At 39.4% G+C, this 23415-nt stretch overlaps 2 protein-coding genes across 4 annotated transcripts; both read left to right on the top strand.

Moving 5' to 3' along the window:
• The first annotated feature begins 525 nt into the window (after nt 1–525).
• LOC145890412 (polypeptide N-acetylgalactosaminyltransferase 2-like) lies at nt 526–13747 on the top strand. Its single transcript, XM_082981404.1, has 13 exons — nt 526–777; nt 930–1306; nt 1521–1690; nt 2380–2445; nt 3069–3278; nt 3970–4057; nt 8268–8371; nt 8436–8562; nt 10269–10361; nt 11641–11724; nt 12093–12222; nt 12425–12547; nt 12674–13747. Exons 1-13 carry the CDS (start codon nt 652–654, stop codon nt 12827–12829), a joined length of 1854 nt encoding a protein of 617 aa, XP_082837530.1. The 5' UTR covers nt 526–651; the 3' UTR covers nt 12830–13747.
• A 721-nt stretch (nt 13748–14468) lies between these two features.
• LOC145888809 (uncharacterized) lies at nt 14469–23185 on the top strand. 3 transcript variants are annotated; one of them, XM_082979669.1, is made up of 25 exons: nt 14469–14650; nt 14704–14873; nt 14932–15797; nt 15858–15914; nt 15974–16063; nt 16165–16263; nt 16466–16582; nt 17760–17849; nt 18047–18103; nt 18162–18251; nt 18353–18451; nt 18654–18770; nt 19353–19442; nt 19734–19913; nt 20049–20086; nt 20149–20214; nt 20517–20705; nt 20837–20968; nt 21023–21123; nt 21192–21386; nt 21526–21758; nt 21862–21951; nt 22031–22117; nt 22282–22427; nt 22487–22610. In XM_082979669.1, exons 1-25 carry the CDS (start codon nt 14618–14620, stop codon nt 22496–22498), a joined length of 3444 nt encoding a protein of 1147 aa, XP_082835795.1. In that variant the 5' UTR covers nt 14469–14617; the 3' UTR covers nt 22499–22610. The 3 variants fall into 3 exon arrangements, with proteins under 3 accessions (XP_082835795.1, XP_082835793.1, XP_082835794.1); XM_082979667.1 differs by having other exon boundaries at nt 22282–23185; XM_082979668.1 differs by lacking the exons at nt 18047–18103; nt 18162–18251; nt 18353–18451; nt 18654–18770; nt 19353–19442 and having other exon boundaries at nt 22282–23185.
• Nucleotides 23186–23415: the final 230 nt, after the last annotated feature.

The following is a 23415-nucleotide window of genomic DNA, read 5'->3' as shown; positions in this document are numbered from 1 at the left end:
TGCAAAGTTTTAACCATTGTGGACTGATCAATATGGTCACTGCACACAGCTAGTTTAATTTGGCGCACCCCCTTTTGGTTGCATTTTTGTCGACTTCTGGTTTGCCAGAACACGAAATTGTGAAGTTTGAAAGTTCTCTGTGTGTGAGAAAAAGTTTTTAGGCCACATCTTCCTTGTTGATATCACCCGAGGGAACCTACTGAGGACAATAGACAAAGAAAATTTCAAAACAATATCCCTATAAGGCAAGCCTTTCCTAAGAAATCCCAGTTTACCGTTTTAGAAACGTCTGCCGTGAATGCCGCAGGGCGAATGAAGAAGGGATAATTGAGCAGTGAAGCGTGACTATTGTGACGTTGCTGTTTCCATGATATTACGCACCGCGACGATTTAGCTTCACTTGTTGAGATGCGCGCCAGGCGTGGGAAGGTTAATGTCAATGCTGTGTAAGAGGACGTATTCTAATTAGTTACAATTCATTGTTAGTCCACTGTTTTTGAATGCTATGTATTTCTTTTTAGTGTAGAGTCTTTTTGGGTAGTTTGGAAGAAGATCCCACTGGCAACATGATTTGACCAAGGTGCAAACCGTCGCACAATTTGGAACAGTTTTGTAGTTTGATTATTTATTTCGTTAACGGTCTATCTCGTAATGAACACAATAACAATGAAAAGAAAATCAAGACTTTTGATGGTCGTCATTTCTGTGTGGCTTTGTGGAATATTTTATTATTGGGGTTCTTTTTCAAATCAAGAAAGTGGAAAACCAGATAAATCGGTAAGCTGTGGATTAGTTTAAATAAATCTGCTGAAACGTAGCTTCATTTCATGTTATACTAAACCTATATAACAACTAACAACTGGCTGAGTATATATATTAAATCACATCGACTAGTTTAAGCAGGCAACTGATTTTGTTACAATTTGCAGTTTGAAAAGGAATTTGGTGAATATGATCGTACACCACTAAAGGAATTTGACTTTATTAAAAGTGAGACTGTTTGGCAAAAAGAGGAACAGAACCAACTTCTTGGGAGGTCTAACAACCTTCTCAAGGAAGCACTGCAAAAGAAAGTGCACAAAAGCCTTCTTGGTAAAATGAAGGAACAACAAAACTTTATGAAGACAGATAATGAGGAAGTTGTTAAGTTGGGTGACATCAAATGGAGGGACTTCGATGAACTGGGTTACATGAAACCCACATTTTTGAAGCCTGGTGAAGATGCCTATAAAAGAAACAAGTTTAATCAGCAGGCATCTGATAAACTGAAGTGCGATCGGACAGTCCCAGATACAAGACATCAATTGTAAGACTTTTTTCACATAGTTGTTCTTCAGCATTATTAAAAATAGTGTGTATTATTTGATACCACCTGCATTTATGTTGTCATTAGGTTTTGTGTATAATATTTTTTTCTTGCCTTTTATTTAATATCCTAACTTTTTGTGTAAAAACGTTTAATATTTGAGGTAATTCTGTTTATAAATTGCAGAAATTTAAGTTTTTTTTTAAATAAACAGGTGCAGAAATCAATTTTGGAATGCTCATGCCCTCAATCCAACAAGCGTTATCATCACATTTCACAATGAAGCCAGGTCTACTTTGTTAAGGACGATTGTCAGCATTTTGCAAAGAAGTCCAGCTCCCCTTATTAAAGAAATTATACTTGTTGATGATTTTAGTGACAATCGTAAGTTCAGCATTTGTTTAAGTATTAAAAAACAAAATGCTCATAATAATTAGCATATTAGCTTTGACTTTTCTCTGCCGTATAATCAACTCCCAAAATTTTACACCTAAATGCTATATGTAAGACTCAATTAATATAAATATAACTGAACTTTTTTGAAAGCTTACAGTCAAACTTTTGTTTACCAAGAATTCTAACATACATCAATAATTCAATGTATAGTTTAAATCTGAAACTTTTGTGTGCACTGTGTCTTTCAATACATGTGTTTGTTACTGCAGGACTGAATAGTTAAAACATGCCACCCATCCCCAACCTTATTTTTTCTGTCTGTATCAGGTTTCAGCTAATGATTGATGGTGTTTGGTTTGGCTGAAAAGCTGCCCTCTCTTATCAAGTGGGGTGCTTTTGCTTCTAGGGCCTGACATTTTAAGTATCTCCCCCTTCAGACAGATTAGAAACAACCTTGACCCCACAGACAAAGCCCTTCCCTGTAAAAGCAGGAATCTTGCTTCTGACTCATGTCTCTGAACAAATCTATGCCCAAGTTTGAATGTCAGAAAAAGTATGCACATCAATTTATTGTGCATGGCTGCTGATTACTGAAAAAGATAATCCTGCCAAGCTACCTTTTAAACTGTTTCTGTAAAGACCTTCAATTAAATTCTGTTTTAAATTTTGCATTTCAGCTGAAGATGGACAACTTCTATCCAAAATTGAAAAAGTTCGAATTTTAAGAAATGACAAGCGAGAAGGTGTGTTTTGAAACAATGCATTTGTAGTTAGGAAACATTTTTTAAATGTTTACGCAGATTTTATAAAATATAATTGTTTAGGCAAAAAAAATGTGACAGCATTGAATCATTGTCTATTAACGACAAAGAAATGTTACTTACATTTTTACAACATAAATAATTGATGGTTTTCCTAAAATCCCCGGAGAATTTCCTAATATATTTGCTACTGAGTGTCAAAGACATAATAACATTGATCCAGCATAATGTGGCAATAAAATGCATGCACTGAGTGAAGGCAAATCAATACAAACATTGACCAGAGGGGCTTAAAACCCAGTCCAAAAGTCAATATCTGATGCATTTTATTGTGTGGGCTACATCTGTTGTAGAATTAATGTTCATATGTGTCTCATTAAATGGGACATTAAAGTTAAGTTAATGGATAAATTTCAAGCCTTTACTGCAAAGTATATTAAAAGTGGGAGATATAAAAATCTAATAAAACTGCTGTGTGTTATACTGTATGCTGTCATTGCAGGAGATTGATTCATTGGTGTCCGTTATTTAGTCAGCTTTGTTTCTTTTTTGCACAAGATACAAACATCAAGTCTTCCCCATTTTAACCACCATTTTTAACACAGGTTTAATGAGATCTAGGATTCGCGGGGCCGACGCAGCAACGGCGCCAGTGCTCACGTTTCTGGATTCGCACGTGGAATGCAATGAAAACTGGCTGGAACCTTTACTTCAACGGGTTACCGATGACCGTACGGCGGTCGTGTGCCCCATCATTGACGTCATCAACATGGACACGTTCGAGTACATAGGAGCCAGCGCCGATCTGAGAGGAGGTGCTTCCCCAGTTTTTTATATTTTCTGTGTAAGATTTCTATGACAAAACTTTTTTATTCGGACACGAGGCTCTTGCTTTAAAGGATTTTAAGGACAATCATAATACAAGCTATTTGTCGGTAATAGCAACCTTGTTCTGCATCCTTGCTGGCAGTGAGTAACTGCGGACATTTTACGTCATGTTCGTTCCTGCTATTGTTAAGAAATAGAACAATTGCCCACTGAATAATCGCCGCCAATTTATATTCTATTGTTCATAATTGTGGTGATTGGAGGGCATTGTTTTCAGGTATCGCCACTGTGTAGATGCGGTTTTGTATAAAATCACTGGTTGTTGTTCTGCATCTTGTTTGTCTGTTGAGTTCTTTACCATGTTTTGCATATAACTAACTTCAAATTATATTTTGTCGCCCAATAGTAAAACGCGATAAACACATTTATCCTATCATGATGCCGACTTTTTTGCAAAGGCGTTTTTCAATCGCTATGCAGTTATTGCCTCGTGTCGTTGACACGGGGTATAATGTCAAATCCAGATCTTTGATCTCGTCCGAGGCGCCGAGAAATCGGTTCCAGGCTAAGCATATTTTCTTGCCCCCAGGCCTAATAGTCCCAAATCGCTTACTTGATACAATTGCGCACTCTTGGAAAGTTTGCCAACTAACTTTTTCTTGTGGTTTCTGCATGCAGGTTTTGATTGGAATCTTGTGTTCAAATGGGACTACATGACGGCGGAGGAACGACGAAGCCGAGCTTCAAATCCCATCAGCCCAATAGCGTAGGTTTTTATTACATAAAATGAATTGGTTTGACCCTGTTTCGCAGTTGTAACTTACTTGGTTAAACTTTAGCGTAAATTTGTCTCAGAAAAAATATTTTGGTGCTAAAATTATGGGCATTATCCCGCTTTAACACAGCGGTTTCCTGCACTAACACGGCCCGTTAAAACAGATCCGACTCCACAATGGCCACAATTTCGTATGATGGAAATCCATTTAAGCCTAAAACGACTTGAAGGGAAGTCAATTATATTTTAACTGTCGAATAATTCCTTTTCTCGGGGTAAACGTCGCTTTTCCACTCCAGCAAAATGTCCATTTGTTTTGCCAACATTTGCACTCGCACATGATTCCATCAAAAACTACGCTCTTTTAAGTATAGTTACAACAATTCTTCAATTTTAAGCCTTACTTCACGAAGATTGTAACCTTCAAGCAGGCGATGTATTGATTGAAATAACGCCAGAGGGCCCACGATTGTACGCATGATATGTTTAGCAAATATCGTGGATCGGTTAAATGCAAAACACATGCTGTTATTGGAGATAACTCGATTTCCTCAGCTCTACCCAAGTTTTGTGTAGACCGCAAAGCAGCCTACGCATTTACGCAGAAAAAGGCGGCACTTCATGTATCATGCAGTGTGCTTCGTAGGTACCAGCACTAAAGTTATACTGATCTTTAACTTACTGTTGCAATGTTCACTCATAACTCAACGCAAGATGGATTAAACTGTTTTCCTTCGGCGCTAGTGCATTATCGGCCATAAGACCATAGTAAACTGTTTAAAAAGGTGTTTAGGTACAGCAATACGACTCACAGTTCTGGCGCATTTTTATTATTTATTTATTGCATTTTTATGCCACCGACTCTTGCAAACTTAGCAACAAAGCCGCGCTTGGCAAAATACATAAACAGGAAACCCGTTTTGAGAGGGATAAGTTCTCTTATTAAAAAAGGGCCGCTGACTGGCGCGGCCTCGTGGCGTTTGGAGTTCAAGCAATTCACGTTCACCCATGCTCTTCTACCAAGTAAACAAGCGCAACGAGCGTGAACTTTTTCTTTCTTCCTTGCTTGATTTGATGTTGACGGGCGCTTGTGGCGGTTTGCTGGCGGGCGATGCCCTTGATTGGATTTTTTAACGGTGGTGGTAGGCTTTCGCTTTTTCCATCAAAACGATCGGGCGAGTCGAGGCATTTTCATTATATTTGTGGCCTGTGTTGCTGTGTAATTTGGTTTCCTGCCACTTGTGTGGTCTCGGCCTAATATTCGCGAAATTCGGAGCGTTTTTGATCGTAGTTTTGAAGGAAGTTACGCCAAGCTTTTCTTTGAAACAATACAACGACCATATCCTCATAAAGACAATGATCGTATAATCACCGTGTAGAGGCCTAACTTAAGTATATAGACTCAAGCATCGTAAAAAATCATGCAACGTTACGCTAAATCAGACGGTTCGTATGCAGCAAAGGAGTCGATCTTTTTTATAACTGGTCAATTTTGCTTACAAGCGATACGTATCCTGAAGTTTCTTCATGCTCCCTTTGCGCTACACCTTGGGGATGGGGCTATCGTGCGTTCAACTTTTAGTGCTGTATAGGTGACCTTAATGGGCATGTGTGTTTCAAAGTACCCATCATAGTTAAAGTACCAGTTCATGAGTGAAAAAGGCCCTTGCTTGGGTCTAATTGCCACCGACTGTCTGCGATTTTAAGTCTTCAAAGCAAGGAAATGATCAATTAATCGACCGTGGTTTGTCTACCAATCATTACCCAAGTGGCCGAGGCAGCTTGTTAACATTACCAGGTAATCCGCAAATCACGTGATCCCACCGGGACGTCCTATCGATCTATTCGTGTCTGGATTGGATTTTATCCTGTTTCCTATCCTGGGGTATGTTCCAGCACTGGGTAACACCATGAGGCTTTCTAATACGGTTTTCAATAGACTTGTTGCTCTTGCTTTACCTTGGCTTGGCAATAACTTATCAAATACGGCAGAGGAATAAAAAACGCTGTGATGTGAAGGCAATCTTTTGCCTGTGATTCCTGAATTTGTTCGTGTGTGGGTAATAGAAACTCCTGTGTGGGCAATGGAAACAAATTTCTTTCGTGTATAACATTTGTACCATTCAAGTGCATCAATTACCATTACACCTATTGTACACAATAGGTAGATTGGCAAAATCAGCAACGCCCGGGCAATTTTGTCATGGTTCGGTACTAGGTTGTTTTACTTGTTTTTCAAAAACGTTTGTTTATCCGTGCATTTCTTTGTAAGTTTGTAGCACTGTTGCTATTTACCCAAAGTCAAGTTCTCTTTGTAGCAGTTACTTTGTTGTCATTTTAACGTGAATAAATAGGGGCATTAGAAAAGTTGTTTTGCCGTAGTTTGTTCAGCCGATTCAATGGAACTCTTATCCTTCGCCGTTCACCAAATATAACTTTTCTCTCTCGGTTTATCTCCCGGAACGAACTATCGCACGATCTCCGGTTTGACGTAAAACCTTCAGTCAAACTGCGACCATGTGTAATGTCTCGTTTATCTTCAATCGTTTGTCTATCACCGAACACACAGGACACGCCCTGAGCTTAAACTCGACGATTGCGATCTCAGAGTTTGATTTCAGAGATTGTAGACTTTAGCCGGAACTTTTCCTCGTCTGCGGTGTTCTCAATTGTATTGGGTTCGCATGGCTGAACCTTCGACACGTAACAATCAAACCGACACAATTTCGTGTGAATTCTGTGTAATAAAGTAAATGGCTCAAGTCAAATGGATTTCATTCCTCTGCGACACAATTTTTGCAGCATTGACGATGAAACGTTTTATTAACATTTGTGCACGGATTTCAGTATTTTTGGTCGTGTTTTTCGGCGTCTATCTTACTTGCCTAATTGAATGCGGGATATACTTATTTTTGGTCAGCTTAAGTGTACATCAGTGAGGTTTTTACTACTATGGATGAACAATAAGCAGCGAGGTTTTTGAAACCCAATTAGTCGTTGCTTACAACAAGTCGTGGAGAATATTCAATAATTCTTTTTTTTTAGGGATTACATTAAATGTGGTGTAACTGCGCCAACATTTGAAACTGTGCCACTCACTGTTTCAGTCAGGTATTAACTTTTGTTGACCTGGTGTAACCGTCTCAAATAAAGCACACCAGGAAAGGTTAAACGACTTTCTTGTTCATCTTCTTTAAAACGTGCTCCGCATTCGGGCCAGGCATCGTCCATCACCCGCACCGTATGTGTCCTGATTTGAACGCAGATTTACGGCTGCAACCTCGCGCACGAATTGCTGAACACATTTTTTTTTACCCTTTCATGATTTGCCGGAGTAGAGTAAGTGCTCGCAACACGTGGAAGTAATTGGATGTTCGGTTATTATGCATGAATCTTTCCCTGTGCTTAAAGTTAAAAAAGCCAAGGTCAGTGATTATATGTTAAATTTCACAAAGCGATCTGTGGACAGCTCGGATGGTCGATGTTTATTGAGAATATTGAGAATAATTATATACATTTTTTTTCTCAATAAACATCGACCATCCGAGCTGTCCACAGATCGCTTTGTGAAATTTAACATATAATTATATCGATACGGTATGCGATCGACAGCCTGCTTTTAATACATCCATTTTTTTCATTCTTTAATCACATAGCCAAGGTCTGTATGTGTTTTACAAGTGTGTTGATAGTCATGAGGGTTGTCTGGTTGTAAATCCCTAGTGTCGCGTGATTCAGAAATTACCGATTGACGTACACGTTTTGCAGATGTAATACATGTGCGATGCAGACTAGACAGCTTGTTAACGTTGCTAGGTAATGAAGCAATCACGTGATCCCGCGGGGACACCGGATTGATCGGTTTGTGTCTGGGTCGTCATCCATTCTGCGTGCCTTGCTCTGCAGCCAACCTCAAGAACTTTGATTTAAATAAATGCAATGGTTTCCCTTGAAGATGCATTTTATGGGGTGCCGAATTGGTTGCTAGATGACATGTTTGATTTTGGTCTTATACACTGTTTCATCTGTTGAAAGCTCGTGAAGCCACCGGAACTTGTCCTGATAAATTGTGTGAATAACATCTTGTATGTAACCACACATGAACAAAGAATTGCCAATTTAATGGAAAAATTATGTTGCCCTAGAAACAGCATTAAAATTTGAAAAATATGATAAAAAACGATACTTTTAATTTCCACAGAACTCCAATGATTGCCGGCGGTCTCTTCTCCATGGATAAATCCTACTTTAACCAGCTCGGTAAATACGACACCGCAATGGACGTGTGGGGTGGCGAGAATCTCGGTAAGACGCTTGTGACGTCAGGTGATTACGTCACTAATGCACGCAATTTGTTGATTCGTTGCAGAGATATCGTTCAGGGTTTGGCAATGTGGCGGAAGGCTGGAAATCATTCCCTGCAGCCGAGTAGGTCACGTGTTCAGAAAACAACATCCCTACACATTTCCTGGTGGAAGTGGGAATGTTTTCACAAAGTAAGATACCATAAAAAGTGTTTCCAAAAAATTATTTTTGTGATTTGAGAGGATTTTTGTCGTGCATTTTCTGCCGTTCGCTGCGTCGTTTTTTGTTCGGGGAAAACAGTACAATGGAAGTTGGCTGTTTATTTGCGCAGAACACAGTGTCTGATCTCATTTTTTTGGTATATAAGGCGATTAGGTCAATTTATGAAACCAAGAAGCATGTCACGCCAGAAACAACAAAACCCTTGACAAAGTTTTAAAGGTATATTCTAGGGTAGACGTTTGGGTCTGAATTTGATCCAAACATAGGTGGATATTTGATCTCAATTCAACAACATGAGGGCCCTAAAATACAAAGCATTTCAGTTTATGAATAGCTTTGTTGTCTCATATTTGCGATACAAATTTATTGCACCTTTCTCCATTTTGTTGGAGAAGGTATAATTCTCCACCGGTAATTTTGCATAAAATTCCATGTAACAATCACGCTTGCAGGCGCTAAAAATGTATCGAGCAATTCGCGGTTAAAAACGGAATGAACCTCAAAACCCAACGCATTGTTTTCGTATAATTCAGGAAATGCTGGCAACATTGGTTACACCGCGAAGTGCTATTCGCTAATATGACGCATGGGGGACGATTTTTAGTCCTATTCTTGTTGCAAATTGGTTATTTGCATTGTACAACTGACCGCATCGTTATCGCCGGTTTAACTGGGTTTATTGCGATTGAGATATATGAATTTTGTATGTAAATGATGCCGTTTCCTCATTAGCACATGAGCAGTGGTGCCTTTGAACCCAAAGTTTTGAGGGAGCTTTGAACTTGCAATTTTAAACTGTTTTAACCACAACGGTACTCAGACCATTTCTTTTTGAAGTTGTTATTCGGAATGCGGTAAAAAACATCGTATTGAAGCGAGCTGCTCTTTATTGTACGACGAGTGTGTATTGTAAAACTAACGCAAACCAGAAACACTTTACACAAAGCGAGAGAACGTAAGAAGGAAGGCAATATATAAACTGCGTTACACTCCACCGCAGTATGGATATCAAATTAAAATCAAATCGTGTAAGCTGCAGACAGGTGGCCACTGTTTCGACCTAAAAGGTCTCATCAGTGCAGCTGGCGTGAATATCAGACGACTTTGCTGACCAAACGACCAAATTCATATTATTAGCTCCAGTTTGCTTAAAATCAAATCGTTTGTACTTTGCACCAAAAACTACTACGCTGATAAAAGATAAGCACAACAAATAAAGTGGAATTGGCTCTATCGATATACGTATATGTCGTATATATTCCATGAACAGGGGCAACACAAAACCTCGAGGTAGTCGCCACGTCCTGCGGCATTTCGTGAAATGCCAACCAGGCAGCGATTTGCTTCCTGACCTTGTTTGGATTTGGATTCGTCCCAAACCCGACTGTGCAAGTTGTAATCGAATACCTCAAGCACGAAAAGTGGAATAACGCGTCATCGGTTGTGTGTGCGCGCGGTTTCTCGAAGTTTTGCGGTTGCAAGAATTATGTTTTCGAGTCTTGAAAAACAAACTTTGCTGATTTGGGGAAAATGCATCATTGAGATTTGAGTCAATTTTGTCAATTAAATCGCGGGTGTAATTAAGTGTAATCAAAGGAAAAAGGTGTGACAGGCTATCGGTATTGCATCGTGGCATTAACGATCGCTGCTATAACTTTGAATCGTTTATTTTCAGGAACACACGTCGTGCGGCCGAAGTATGGATGGACGAATACAAGGAATATTACTACTCCGCTGTTCCTTCCGCAAAACTGGTGCCGTTTGGAAAGTAAGCATGTTAAATATGGTATAATTACTAGGTATATCATTGTTCTATCATACAATGCATTCTGAAACATTGCATTCCATGTACAGTACATGCCTTCTAACAAATCATCACTTGTTGAAAAATGAGCAGGGGTAATTAGGTGAATTATAAGTTAATCCAGTCGAGCAAAAACTGTATCAGTCAGCACAAAACAGCGAGAGAAAATGAAAAAAACATGAACAGAAACCTAATCATTTTCGCGGTTTGTAGCCCCAAAACGCTTGCATTCCTACGAGATTTCAGCCATCGAACAAACTTGATCCGCGTTCGTTTGGTTCCATTACTCATCGTAAAACGTGCCCTGATCCTACCCATCTATCCCTTTATCCCGAGGCCGAAGCGGCGACCCTCAATGTTCCTACAAGTGTGTGACGTCAGTTTCTCCGCTAAGGTTAAGGGGGTTGTCGACCTTGGAGTGGTTGAGTTATGGTTATGAGCAAGTTGGCGCTCATTGGCGATAGTCGTCAACTTTTACAGAACCGCCGACCTTGCTTCTCATTATGAAACCGACCCCACGTCATTGTTGGGAAGGCGGCTGCATCGGAGCGTAAAACGTTTAGACTGCCCGTGTTGTGTGTTGGGTGTAAAAGCAATTTGCTGCCTAAAGACCTGAGACTCGGATAGCGATTTCGCGGTTGTGTCTTAGGCATGTTGGGCTAAGTTTGAAGTGGGACAAACCGTACATCGTTTTGGAGACTTTCCCACGCCAGCCAATGTACACGGTTTCCAAACATACTCGTCGTATTGCGCCGAAAATTTGGTTTAGAAATACGTGACGTTCTGGCGCAATATCTACGACCACAAACAAGAAACAAAGAAAAACATTTTCGGCTAACATCTAAACATTTTGCGCTTTTTCCAACTTTAACACTTTTTACCACAAAGAGATGTAATTTAGAGACCGGATCGATACTGAGTGTAGAGTCTTGCCGTAATCCAATTTCTTGGTCGTACATGAATCTCACTGTGTGGCCTTGTACCCTTTCAGGAGCAATTTTATCGGGAAGGTCGCAGGCGTGTGTTTGGAGCTTATAACCGATGCGGTTTCACGCTCCAAGTACTTAACACAGCGCCGTCGTGTATTCGTATGAATCGCTCGCTTTTCTTATAATCCCTTTTGTTTGCACGGCAATAAAACTTGCCGTTGGCTCGCTAGGGCCAAAAGACACCAACTTTTGTTAAATGGTGACTTCTTTATCGTATTGACTTGTAGTGTAAAAGAATGTTCTTGTGTTTGTAGCATCGATGAACGTCTCGAAGTCCGGGAAAGAAACAAATGCAAACCTTTCAAGTGGTATCTCACCAACGTGTATCCCGAGCTCAGGTTCAAATTTATAATTTTCTAAGTTTTATTTTTCAAAACCATTCTTACACTTTTCCTATCTCTTGACTTTGAAGTCGGTCGATCCCGCTATAGGCATGTATCGATTTTACCTGTACTTGTTTTTCAAGCGACTTAAGGTTACTAAGTCAAGTGAAATTGTAACAAAAAACGCCGAAATCAGTTTGTACCCATACAGACAAAAGGGCATTGCGTAAACATAAAAATAACGAGAAAATGGTAAGAAAATGAACAGAAACCTATAGAGATTGAGGCCGATGCAGTTGCTTAATCACCATTCGTCTGAGATCGCTGATACAGCGTTCGCTTGAGCTTGACGTCTTAACGCAAATACTCGCTTGTGTAAACAGAGTCCCTGACTCAGACCTCCTAGCATTCGGCTCAATCAAGCAGAACGGTGAGTCATGCATGGATACACTCGGCCACATCCACGACGGCACAGTGGGAGTATACGAGTGCCACGAGGCGGGCGGGAACCAGGTAAAATTGGCTGCACCTTTTTCGCTTTGTTTTTCGCCCAGGCATTCATGCGAGTTGGTCGTTAGAGGTGGAATGTTCGGTTGTGCTTTTTTGCATAAGATTTTTATCTAAAATGAACTATGACGTCCTGATTGAAATGCAGTTTTGAACGATGCAAGTTATACAAAACTTGCCACTGAAACGAATCTTGGTAAATTTGCAGGAGTTCTCTTTGACCAAGGATAAACAACTACGTCATCAAGAGCTGTGCCTCATGGCCAGCGACGGAATTCGCGAAGGAAGTGTGATAAGGTTGCGTCAGTGTGACGTCAACGATCCGCTGCAGGTAAGATATTGGTCTTGACAAAACATTTAATCGACATTAACACCCCTACTTTTCGCATTCCGTGTACTTTCTGTTGATTAATTTCTTCTGATATTAATTTTACTATTTTGCGGATACTTTGTACAGCGCTTCTTGCACGGAAACAACCAACTGCGTCTCGATGCCTCCAGCTTTTGCATCGACAGTCACTCGAGTTCGAAGGTCGGTCTCACCCTTTCCCGCTGCAATCACGGCGAAACTCAACACTGGAAATTCACAATGGGTGACCTGCCGCGAAACTGATGACGTCATCTTAGAGTGACGTCACTTCGGATCGTTGAAGATGGCCAGAAAAATGAAATAAGCTACCGGCTGTTGCGCGGGCCTAATAAAACTGTACGCCGAACAGCCTGTGACGCATTAGCTTACGTCATCAACGGTGGCGAGTGCTTTCCCTTCGGCTCACTTAGCGCATTCCAATTACTGTTTTTGTTCATACTGTTGCCATTACTGCAGATAGTCGTGCACTTAACGCTCTCATTTTAAACGTTACTTTTGATGGCACGCCATATCTTACATACAAGGCCCGCTCGGTTTAGGTACTTTCCCGATTTCCATTCGTTGGAAATTTGCACAAAATTTTTTTCGCCGCGCTCGTATGCAAATCATTGTGCTTTGTGCGTGTCACTGCGAAACGCGAGACGAGCTGGAGCGCTTTTGAATTCTTCTGTCGCGCAGTACCACGAACGATCCACCTTTCAACCGCCGTGTATCAACTGCCCGTGACGTCATCCAAGGACGCCTACGGCGCGCGAAACACTTGTCAAATTTTCGTGCAATAAAATCCCTTTACCTTTTCGTAAACCGTAATAGAAAATCCTAACCATCCTTGTAAGATTTCCTATTTATTTTATCGTTTTTTTGTCTTTCGCATCCGTAACGAACACGTTCTTCGGCGCTCCCCAATCGTATCTGTGCAATTCCCTTTGTGTGTGTGATCGGTATAACGACTTGTTGTGGATTCATATTCGGTTGAAATCGTAACGGTACGAGCAGATCGCCTGGCGCTGTAAATGATCGACAGGAGATTACTTTTTGTCTTATATTTGCTTCATTTCTTACCGGTAACACAACGGCAGTTGCTGCATTCGTGCGCCCCGGCTAAAGCTTGAGATTGCGACGAACTAACACGTGCTTTCAAATACACGCCGCTCCAGCTTATGCCTCGTCTTGGAAGTCGTATGAAAAGCTACTGAAGCAATGCCGATACAGAGTAATCATGTAGGTTATCAGTATAGCTGGTGAAATGTCAGTCAATGAAAGTTATGTTTAATTGTGCCAGAAGGACAGATAATTAAACTATCAGTAGTATAGCGTTGGAGCGTTGGCATCTGCAAATATGGAAATATTCTTGTGGCGACCTATGACAAGCAAAGTCACGACGCACTAATTTAAGAATAATGGATTTGATCTTGCTATCTATTGCTGTGTCAATCACTTATCGCGGTTGTCAATGTCCAGTAATACAATGCCTACTGATGTAAAAACGTTCTTGGTTATAATGAAGCGTGGGCACAATTAAATTGGAATGAGGATATTGATCATAATGCATGTTATGTGAAACATCTTTCAAAGTTGCTTCGCGCATTTAACATATTCTTTAACCATGTATGGATGGTCGGAAAGGCGTTGGTCGTCTTGCAGCCGCTCGACGAGTTTTTGCAAAAGCTTGTTGTTGCCCTAGTCTGTTGTCATTGTACATTTTGCCCTTATTTCCGACCTTTGCCATGTAACTTTGTCATACTCGGATTCTACATCTTTCGTGCCCCCTATGGAGGGTCAGGTTTCAGCTCAGTTCAGAGTAAACAATCACCATCAGGGGTTGTTCGGCTCATGTAACAACCCTATATGTATAAGAGCAACCCCAGTGTTGTACCAGAGATGCAGAATTAGCTTGTCAGCTTTTGCAAAAAGTGAAGTTGCCGATTTGAGCGAAGTATCAGTAGCTTTGCATTAGTTGGCGCTAAGTTATGCCGTTTCACTGAAGAACACAACCATCCACCGGTTTAACAGTTGGACCCGAAAGGAAAAATGCAGCATTTCAGAGAAAAGGGGATGGGAGAGGTTTGATTTTTCGATTATTTTGTTAAGCTCATTTTAACTAAGTTGTTTCCCAGTTTGTCGAGTTTGACGCCGATGATATTGAATGCGACCCGAATTGTTATGAAGCAGGCCGTGGCGGTTACGGCGATGTATTGTTTGGTTACCACAAGAAATTAAAACAGGATGTGGCTGTCAAAATCTTTTCCTATGGTGACGCTAATGAGAAGCAAAAGATACTAAGAACGTAAGTTTATCACTATAAGTAGAGATTAATAAAAAACTTTTTTTTAAACTTTTTAAAGTATGAGAAGTGAAATGAATCACCTGGAAAAAGCCAAACATAAATATATAGTGCGTGTACATGGTTGGGTCCAATGGTCATTTACAATTGGAATCGTGATGAAATTTTGCAAAGGTGGAAATCTACACAACCTCTTGTTAGATACTTCAATTGAGTTGGGTGTTGATCTGCGGGTCAGAATGTTGCTAAACATTGCCAAAGCTATTGCTTTTTGCCACAATTTGATGATCAAGAGTTTAATTCACGGAGACATAAAACCAGCAAACATCTTTGTGTCCAAGTATATCATTTGTAAATTGGGCGACTTTGGCAGTGCGATGCTTGCATATATAACCGGTTCAACTAACCAGGATTGCTTGTTAACCGGGACACTCGGAAAACCTCAATATACGCCCTATTACACAGCCCCAGAAAGATTAAAAAATCCCGAAATGAATCTGACCAAAGAGCTCGATATTTATGCCTTTGCTCTCCTCATTCACATGTTTCTCACACGTCAATTGCCCTATTCGCCCCAAAGCGACGAATCATTGAGATTTTGCATCATGGAAGGTCGTAGACCCGAATGTGCAGCAATACAAAAAATGAAACAGTCTCTGAGCAAAAATGAAAGAGCATTAGTAGATGTCCTTGAAAAGTTGATGTATCAATGCTGGAATCAAGAACCGTCTAGACGCCCCACGATGCAGTACGTCGTAGAACAACTGCAGTTGCTTCTTAAACAGCAAAGTACGTCGGTTATTATGTTCCAAGCAGCAAAAGCCACATCTCACATGGAAGAAAAAAAAATCTTTATTCGATCAAGAGAAAAACGAAACTTTCCAGTTCCAATCTACCAGTTTAACATTAGAAGAAAAAAGTTCGATGGTAATGGTGATTAGATTTAAATTTAAAGCATATAATGCGAGCTAAATACATGCATTTTAGAATTCAAAGATGACACTGACAATTCCTCAACAGGAACGAGTGTGCGTATTGCAGAAAGTGAGTTACAAAAATCTGTTTTCAGAAAGTTTAAGCTTTTTTTTGTTTTTTATACGTAGAAGGGAGAGCAATACCAAGCGGTGACGACACAGGAAATTTCACCACCACCAGTTCCATGTCTGAAAACTTGAATGAAGAAAATGAAAAAGGTATGACTTCATTCACTGTAATTCGGTTTGTGTAAAAGTTGGAGCTTCCGTGCTTTCGTGTTTTCGTATTTAAATAAATTTGTCAATTGGCTTTGTTTCAGTTGCAACCTCTTCAACTTCCATTAATGAAGATCCAACCTCGTGTAAAAATGACGAATACCCGGCCAAACTACCACAAACTACCTGGATTGTGAGTTCAGGTATGACCACGCGTGCTGAATGTGTATTTACATTTGTGACCCTCAACGTTTAGTGGTAAAACCAGTTTTGCAAACAATGGCATTTCGCTCAAACCATAGTGTGATATAGAGAGCAAACATATTAAACAAAAGTGCATTTAAGTGTTGCATGCTTTGAGAAGTGCTTATCGATCTGATATGTGATAACTATATTGTAATTTAGCTGTTGAACCATCCAGAAGCAGGCATGATGGTGGTGTTAAACCTTTCCCTGAGAGCGTGATGGGTGATAACATCATAAGAAAATCAAATGATGAATTAAAACTGGAAAATATCGCCGGTAAGTTGTAAAAAATCGCTTTAGCCAACAACTACCAGAGGGGCCAATGCCCACGTAATAAGAAGGTGTCCTTGAAGCAAAGTTAAATGTCGCTGATGAGTCCCTTCAGCGACTCCTTTTTCCGTTTCAAAATACTTTTGTTACTAGCAATCTGACACTGGAACGCGGCAATACTAAACAAAACGGCGCATAGGTTGCAAATGTTTGTAAAACATATACTAAACATGAAACAGGGTGGTAACCTTTTAACAAGCTTTGACAATGGCTTTGCGTCAGTGGGATCAAAACCTTTATATAACTGTTGCTTTGTTTGACATTCAGTACGTGTTTGCTCGTATATAACCGCACTCCCGAGTAACAAGAAACTGTCCGCGCAATAAAGCAAAAGAGAAACAACTAAACTGCTCGCAAGGTGACAAGTTGCAAATGTGTTCCAAACCATGACCTCTACGATAAGCCATATGCCAAGTGCCGCATTAACTATTAGGCAAGCTCTAATCCTTTGAGCTTTCGCAAAATTTTATAGAATAGGTATATTAGCTAAACAAATACATGCAATAGTTTCAGTGATTATTGACAACACACCAATGGTTTTTGAACCATGTATTGTTGAGATCATTACAATGTGCAATAAAATATAGCGTTTTAAACTTTAGTGCCGCTGTTGCTGTGATGACACCTTGTTGAGCGAAAACAAGTGCACTGAGAACGATTAAAAAATTAACCGAAAGTTTCAAGGTGTTTCATTTGTTAAATTTGATTTGATCTAAAATAGCATACGTTGTGTAGCATACAGTAAGCATTCATATATGTCTTTGATTTCGCTTTTTGACATTCAATACGCTTTGATTGTACAAAAACTTTATCAACAAGCAACCTGACACTGGAACGCGGCAATGAAACAAGAGATTCAACGAAACCCTGCGTGGGCCGCACTCGTTGCAAAGATTTATAAAACGTGATCTAAGCATAAAAGATCTGGTGTGACGACATTTCAATATGATTTGAGCGAACCGGACACCTGTCTCTATTTTAAAAAAATTAAAAACCGTTTGTCGATTTGCAGTCTTTATACCCACATATACCTTGGCTTTTTGGCACCATGCAACGTAATTTTTGAACTGCAGTTGGCTCAGATTGTTATCACATACAAGTTATTTTCCTTTTTTTAATTTAGATGGTGCCAATTTAACTCCGGAGAAACCTAAAGCTGAAAGCCCAATTGCAGCAGAAGAGACGACGGACAAAAGCAACCGAAAACAGCAAGGTGCTTTTTAGACGATACGTTTTAGACGACATTCACCTTGCGTATTAGGCACCATAAACGTCACAGAAGTAATGTACTGACATTGCGATCAAAAGGTAGCCTGGACGTATTGCAGCTCTTTTCAACAAACTGTACAATCATAAAGCTACTGACGACTTTTTGAAGCATGTAATGCGAGCTAAATACGTTCATTTTAGACTTCAAAGATGACACTGACAATTCCTCAACAGGAATGAGTGTGCGTAATGCAGAAAGTGAGTTACAAAAATCTGTTTTCAGAAAGTATAAGCTTTTTTTGTCATTTATACGTAGAAGGGAGAGCAATAGCAAGTGGTGATGACACAGGAAATTTCACCACCACCAGTTCCATGTCTGAAAACTTGAATGAAGAAAATGAAAAAGGTATGACTTCATTCCCTGTAATTAGGTTTGTGTAAAAGATGGAGCTTCCGTGCTTTCGTGTTTTCGTATTTAAATAAATTTGTCAATTGGCTTTGTTTCAGTTGCAACCTCTTCAACTTCCATTAATGAAGATCCAACCTCGTGTAAAAGTGACGAATACCCGGTCAAACTACCACAAACTACCTGGATTGTGAGTTCAGGTATGACCACGCGTGCTGAATCTGTATTTACATTTGTGACCCTCAACGTTTAGTGGTAAAACCAGTTTTGCAAACAATGGCATTTCGCTCAAACCATAGTGTGATATAGAGAGCAAACATATTAACCAAAAGTGCATTTAAGTGTTGCATGCTTTGAGAAGTGCTTATCGATCTGATATGTGATAACTATATTGTAATTTAGCTGTTGAACCATCCAGAAGCAGGCATGATGGTGGTGTTAAACCTTTCCCTGAGAGCGTGATGGGTGATAACATCATAAAAAAATCAAATGATGAATTAAAACTGGAAAATATCGCCGGTAAGTTGTAAAAAATCGCTTTAGTCAACAACTACCAGAGGGGGCAATGCCCACGTAATAAGAAGGTGTCCTTTTGAAGCAAAGTTAAATGTCGCTGATGAGTCCCTTCAACGACTCCTTTTCCCGTTTCAAAATACTTTTGTTACTGGCAATCCGACACTAGAACGCGGCAATACTAAACAAAACGGCGCATAGGTTGCAAATATTTGTAAAACATATACTGAACATGAAACAGGGTGGTAACCTTTTAACAAGCTTTGACAATAGCCTTGCGTCAGTGGGATCAAAACCTTTATATAACTGTTGCTTTGTTTGACATTCAGTACGTGTTTGCTCGTATATAACCGCACTCGCGAGTAAAAAGAAACTGTCCGCGGCAATAAAGCAAAGATCTGGTGTGACGACATTTCAATATGATTTGAGCGAACCGGACACCTGTCTCTATTTTAAAAAAATTAAAAACCGTTTGTCGATTTGCAGTCTTTATACCCACATATACCTTTTTGGCACCATGCAACGTAATTTTTGAACTGCAGTTGGCTCAGATTGTTTTTACATATTATTTTCCTTTTTTTAATTTAGATGGTGCCAATTTAACTCCGGAGAAACCTAAAGCTGAAAGCCTAATTGCAACAGAAGAGACGACGGACAAAAGCAACCGAAAACAGCAAGGTGCTTTTTAGACGATAGGTTTTAGACGATATACACCTTGCGTATTAGGCACCATAAACGTCACAGAAGTAATGTACTGACATTGCGATCAAAAGGTAGCCTGGACGTATTGCAGCTCTTTTCAACAAACTGTACAATCATAAAGCTACTGACGACTTTTTAAAGTTTTAAAGCAAATACGGGACCGGAGAAAAAATATTTTGGGTGTGAAATGATGTGTCTTCTAAAGATTGAAACACATTAGTTTGCGCTGAAGTTTAACTAAAACGCTTTGTGTTTCATTTGTTAAAGCTCCAGATAGTGTTATTACCATTGATGAGCATGGTGAGGAAAAGGAAACTCTTGCACTTCGTGAAGAAATGCCGGCACTTGAAGAGGAATACATTGCACTTCAAAAAGATATGCTTGCGCTTAAAAAAGAAAGCCTTGCCAAACTGAAAAAAAAGTTTGACGTCGACGCGATGGTTGTTGGTAAGTTGACGATGTGAATCAGTAAAATATATGCAACGTTTAGTAATGTTTTGCTTGAAACGAAAAAATATGACAGTTTGTGTACACTGTTGGTTCTCAGGATTTGCATTTATAAAAGAACTTAATTGTCTTTAGAGCGACCTACCAACAACAAAGAACGTTTCGAACAACACGTAAGCACGTAAGAAGTCATACAATAGGTTTTACTAAATAGAGTTGTCATGTATTTTGTTAGACAACAACAACGGACATTCCCAAATCTGACGTCCCCTCAAAGCAAAACGTAATTACTGAACAAAAGGTTCGTTAATGTTTTACTATAACTGTGACTTTTTCCTTAAAATTCCTCAAATATTAACTTCACGTACAAAACGAGACTAAACCAAATTGCATTTAATCTTGTTTCTACATATTAAAAAGACTAAAAGTAGTATTTTCTATCAAACACATTTCAATCATTTTTAGCAACCCTAACATCTTACAGTTCAATCTGCTGATTGTCGTGTCATCCGCCTATTCTGAACTTATTATATGCACAATTTTACCAGTTTAGGTTTCTAAAAGCAATGAATGACTACGCTTCTTTCTGTTTGTTCCTCACAGGTGAAACTCGTCGAGGCAATTAGTGGGGAATTAGACATGAAACCCTGGAAATGCCTTCTAACCTCTCAAAAAGTCGGAAAAGATGGAGCCAAGGCAACAGCTGGCAGATGTGTTGTTATTTTTCCACCTTGTGCTTGTGCTGAGGATGTTACCATATCTATCACGGCATTTTACCCTGATTCTTCTAAGGTACACTCATCGTTTTATTCATTATTTCGTTCTTTAAACAAAACAGATACCTCAATAAGTTTTATTTGACTTTTGTACATTTCCCCCAGACAGGCTGCTAAGGCTATTTTACATCTGATTTTGTTTTACAGTCAACCTCAACCGATGGCAGAATAACACCAATCTTAAAATGTGAGCCAGAAGGCATGCAATTCAATCAACCAATAGAAATCACAATTCCGACGTGCTTTCGAAATACCAGCGACATCCCAGTAGATGTTGTCGTAAGTTGAAAAAAGCTACAACTGAACATGATTAAAAATGTTCCACTTTTTCAGGTGCGGGTAAAATCGGAGAAAGAGGACTGGCACTCTTTAACTAACCTGAAAATGGATAAAACCACACGGTCGTTCTCTTTCAAAACGAACCACTTTTCTTTGTACGTTAATTGCATCCGGCTATTATATTGTATTTTTCCTGCGAATTTAATACATTTGTTGCATTTAGTTTTGATGTTATATTTACCAACACGCGAAAGTACATGGGGTTCCTGAAAGAAAAGGCAATAATCTTTGCAGTACCAACCTACCAGGAAGAAATTGTACATGAGATTGTAGCATCTGTGTATATCTGTGACTGCATAGATGATGCGGGATCATATCCGGAACTCAGCACCGTCTTTGATGCAACGTTTTTACTGAGGTTCGTCTGGACTGTGAATATAGGAAACAACTACACTTTAAATTTTGGAAAATAGAAATCAAACGAGTCAAAATGCACATATTCCGAATCTAAAATAGTTACTTTTTTGTGGTTACGGTAAATATATGTCATATATTAGCGCGTGGCATCCACACCTCGAACTGACTATAACTGGCGATGGAGTGAATGTGGAACCACAAACTGTTATTATGGAAGGAGCATGGGTAAACTCCAAAGACCTGACGCAATTCCACTTGTCACGTGATGGAAACTGGAAGGTTGGTATTAAGATGCTGAAACTCGACCTCCGTTGCACGACTTCAGAGGAGCCCAATATAAAAAAGCATCTTTTTGTGGGAGGGCACAATTTAAGTAAGTTGATATTGAATTTTTGTCACATTTTAGATTCAATTTATTTTGTATTGCTAAAAATTTACTCCACTGGTTATAACCAAATGAAAAAAATGCATCACAGTGCCTCGCCCCCCTCCTACAACTCACATTTACATCGATACAAATATTACCAATTCCGTGGTTTTTTTGGACTCGACGACTGACTCGGAAGGTTTGGCATTATTTATTACGTTGCTAATATTTTTCGGGATCATTGTTAAAAATTGAAACGACATATGTTTGTTCTACAGATGCAGCAGCAGATAACGTACCGTCTACATCAGAAACTGAACACAATAAGCAGATTAATTCAGAGTCATCTACTCTTAAGGATATGGGTAGGCTACCACAACACTATATTTTACTGAATTTGTTTTGGATTCCGTGAAGTTTAAATTGCATTTAAAAACAATCTTTGAAATTTGCGATATTTCCTTTGAGAAGTGTTGACCAGTTAATACTATAGGCTACATGTTTTCTCAATGCTATTTTTTTCTTGCAGAATCGCTCCTCCACGGTCTGGGTCCTCTTATTGAAGAGTATGTCAAACTTATTGAGAACGGAAAATACATGAAGTCAGACACCACCAGACGGAATATTTCTACGAAAATGAAAGGCCCAGCTCAGGAACTAGGAAAGTACCTGAAAGTAAAGGCCGAAGAAAAAAGGCTAGAGGAAAAATATGCAGAAACTATCGTATTTTACAGGCTCGCATGTGATCGCTATTTGGTTTGTAATGATCCCGAAATTGTAGCTAAGGGTTTGGAAGACTGCGTGTGGGGGTTTAAAGCAACAGCTCAAAATATTTTCTCCGCACCAGCAGTCAATTGGGAGCAAAAGTGTTTCGTAAAGTTCTATGTGATCAGTCAGATGCAGAATATGCGCATTCAAATCAGGAATACTAAAAACCTGGGGGACAAACTTAAGACTGTATGTGAAGTGTTATGTTTACATTACATAGAACGAGTTCACGACTTGGTCGGTGATTGGTTAAAGCAAGAAGCCACAATAATGAGTGCTTTAAAGATTTTTGACGACGTGTTTGGTGAAAACGCCGAAGATAGCAAAGTGTATGCCGAACTATTGTTTAACATAGGAGTTCTTTTTCATAACACATCCCGACTGGAAAAGAGCGCCGAATATTATACAAGAGCGCAGAGAGCGTATCGCCAAACGAAAATCATAGACGATGAAGAAAGAGAACACAAAATCCAAAAATGCCTCACGAATTTGGAAATAGTTTGGAACATGATCAGTCTATAACTATTTGATTATTTTCTATCAAGCATTTTTATTCGCCTCCCCCCGTGTTTGCTTAGAGCTCTGTCAAATTGCCATTTTGATATGTTTGTTGTGTTGTAAATTTTTTTTTTTTGCAAGTACATTTCCCGTCGATATGTAAATAAACCTACTTTACAAAACAAACATGTTCTATTAGGCGACCCCTAACTAATCCCTTACAAAATGCATTGTCGTTATTTATAAGCAAGTTTATGTATTTCTCTATCGAAATCTGTGAACCAGATATTCTTTTCACTATAGAAGAGTGTCGTATTTTTTAAGGGAATTTCCCTTTATTTTTGTAGACACATGATTTTGTTCGTGGACACCCTTTGGTATCATCGTCAGATTGTCT

The sequence above is a fragment of the Ascidia mentula genome, chromosome 2 (genome assembly GCF_947561715.1).
Source record: "Ascidia mentula chromosome 2, kaAscMent1.1, whole genome shotgun sequence".
Classification (NCBI taxonomy): Eukaryota; Metazoa; Chordata; class Ascidiacea; order Phlebobranchia; family Ascidiidae; genus Ascidia; species Ascidia mentula.
The sequence above is the reverse complement of the archived record's forward strand: the minus strand, read 5'-3'. Positions and strand labels throughout refer to the sequence as shown.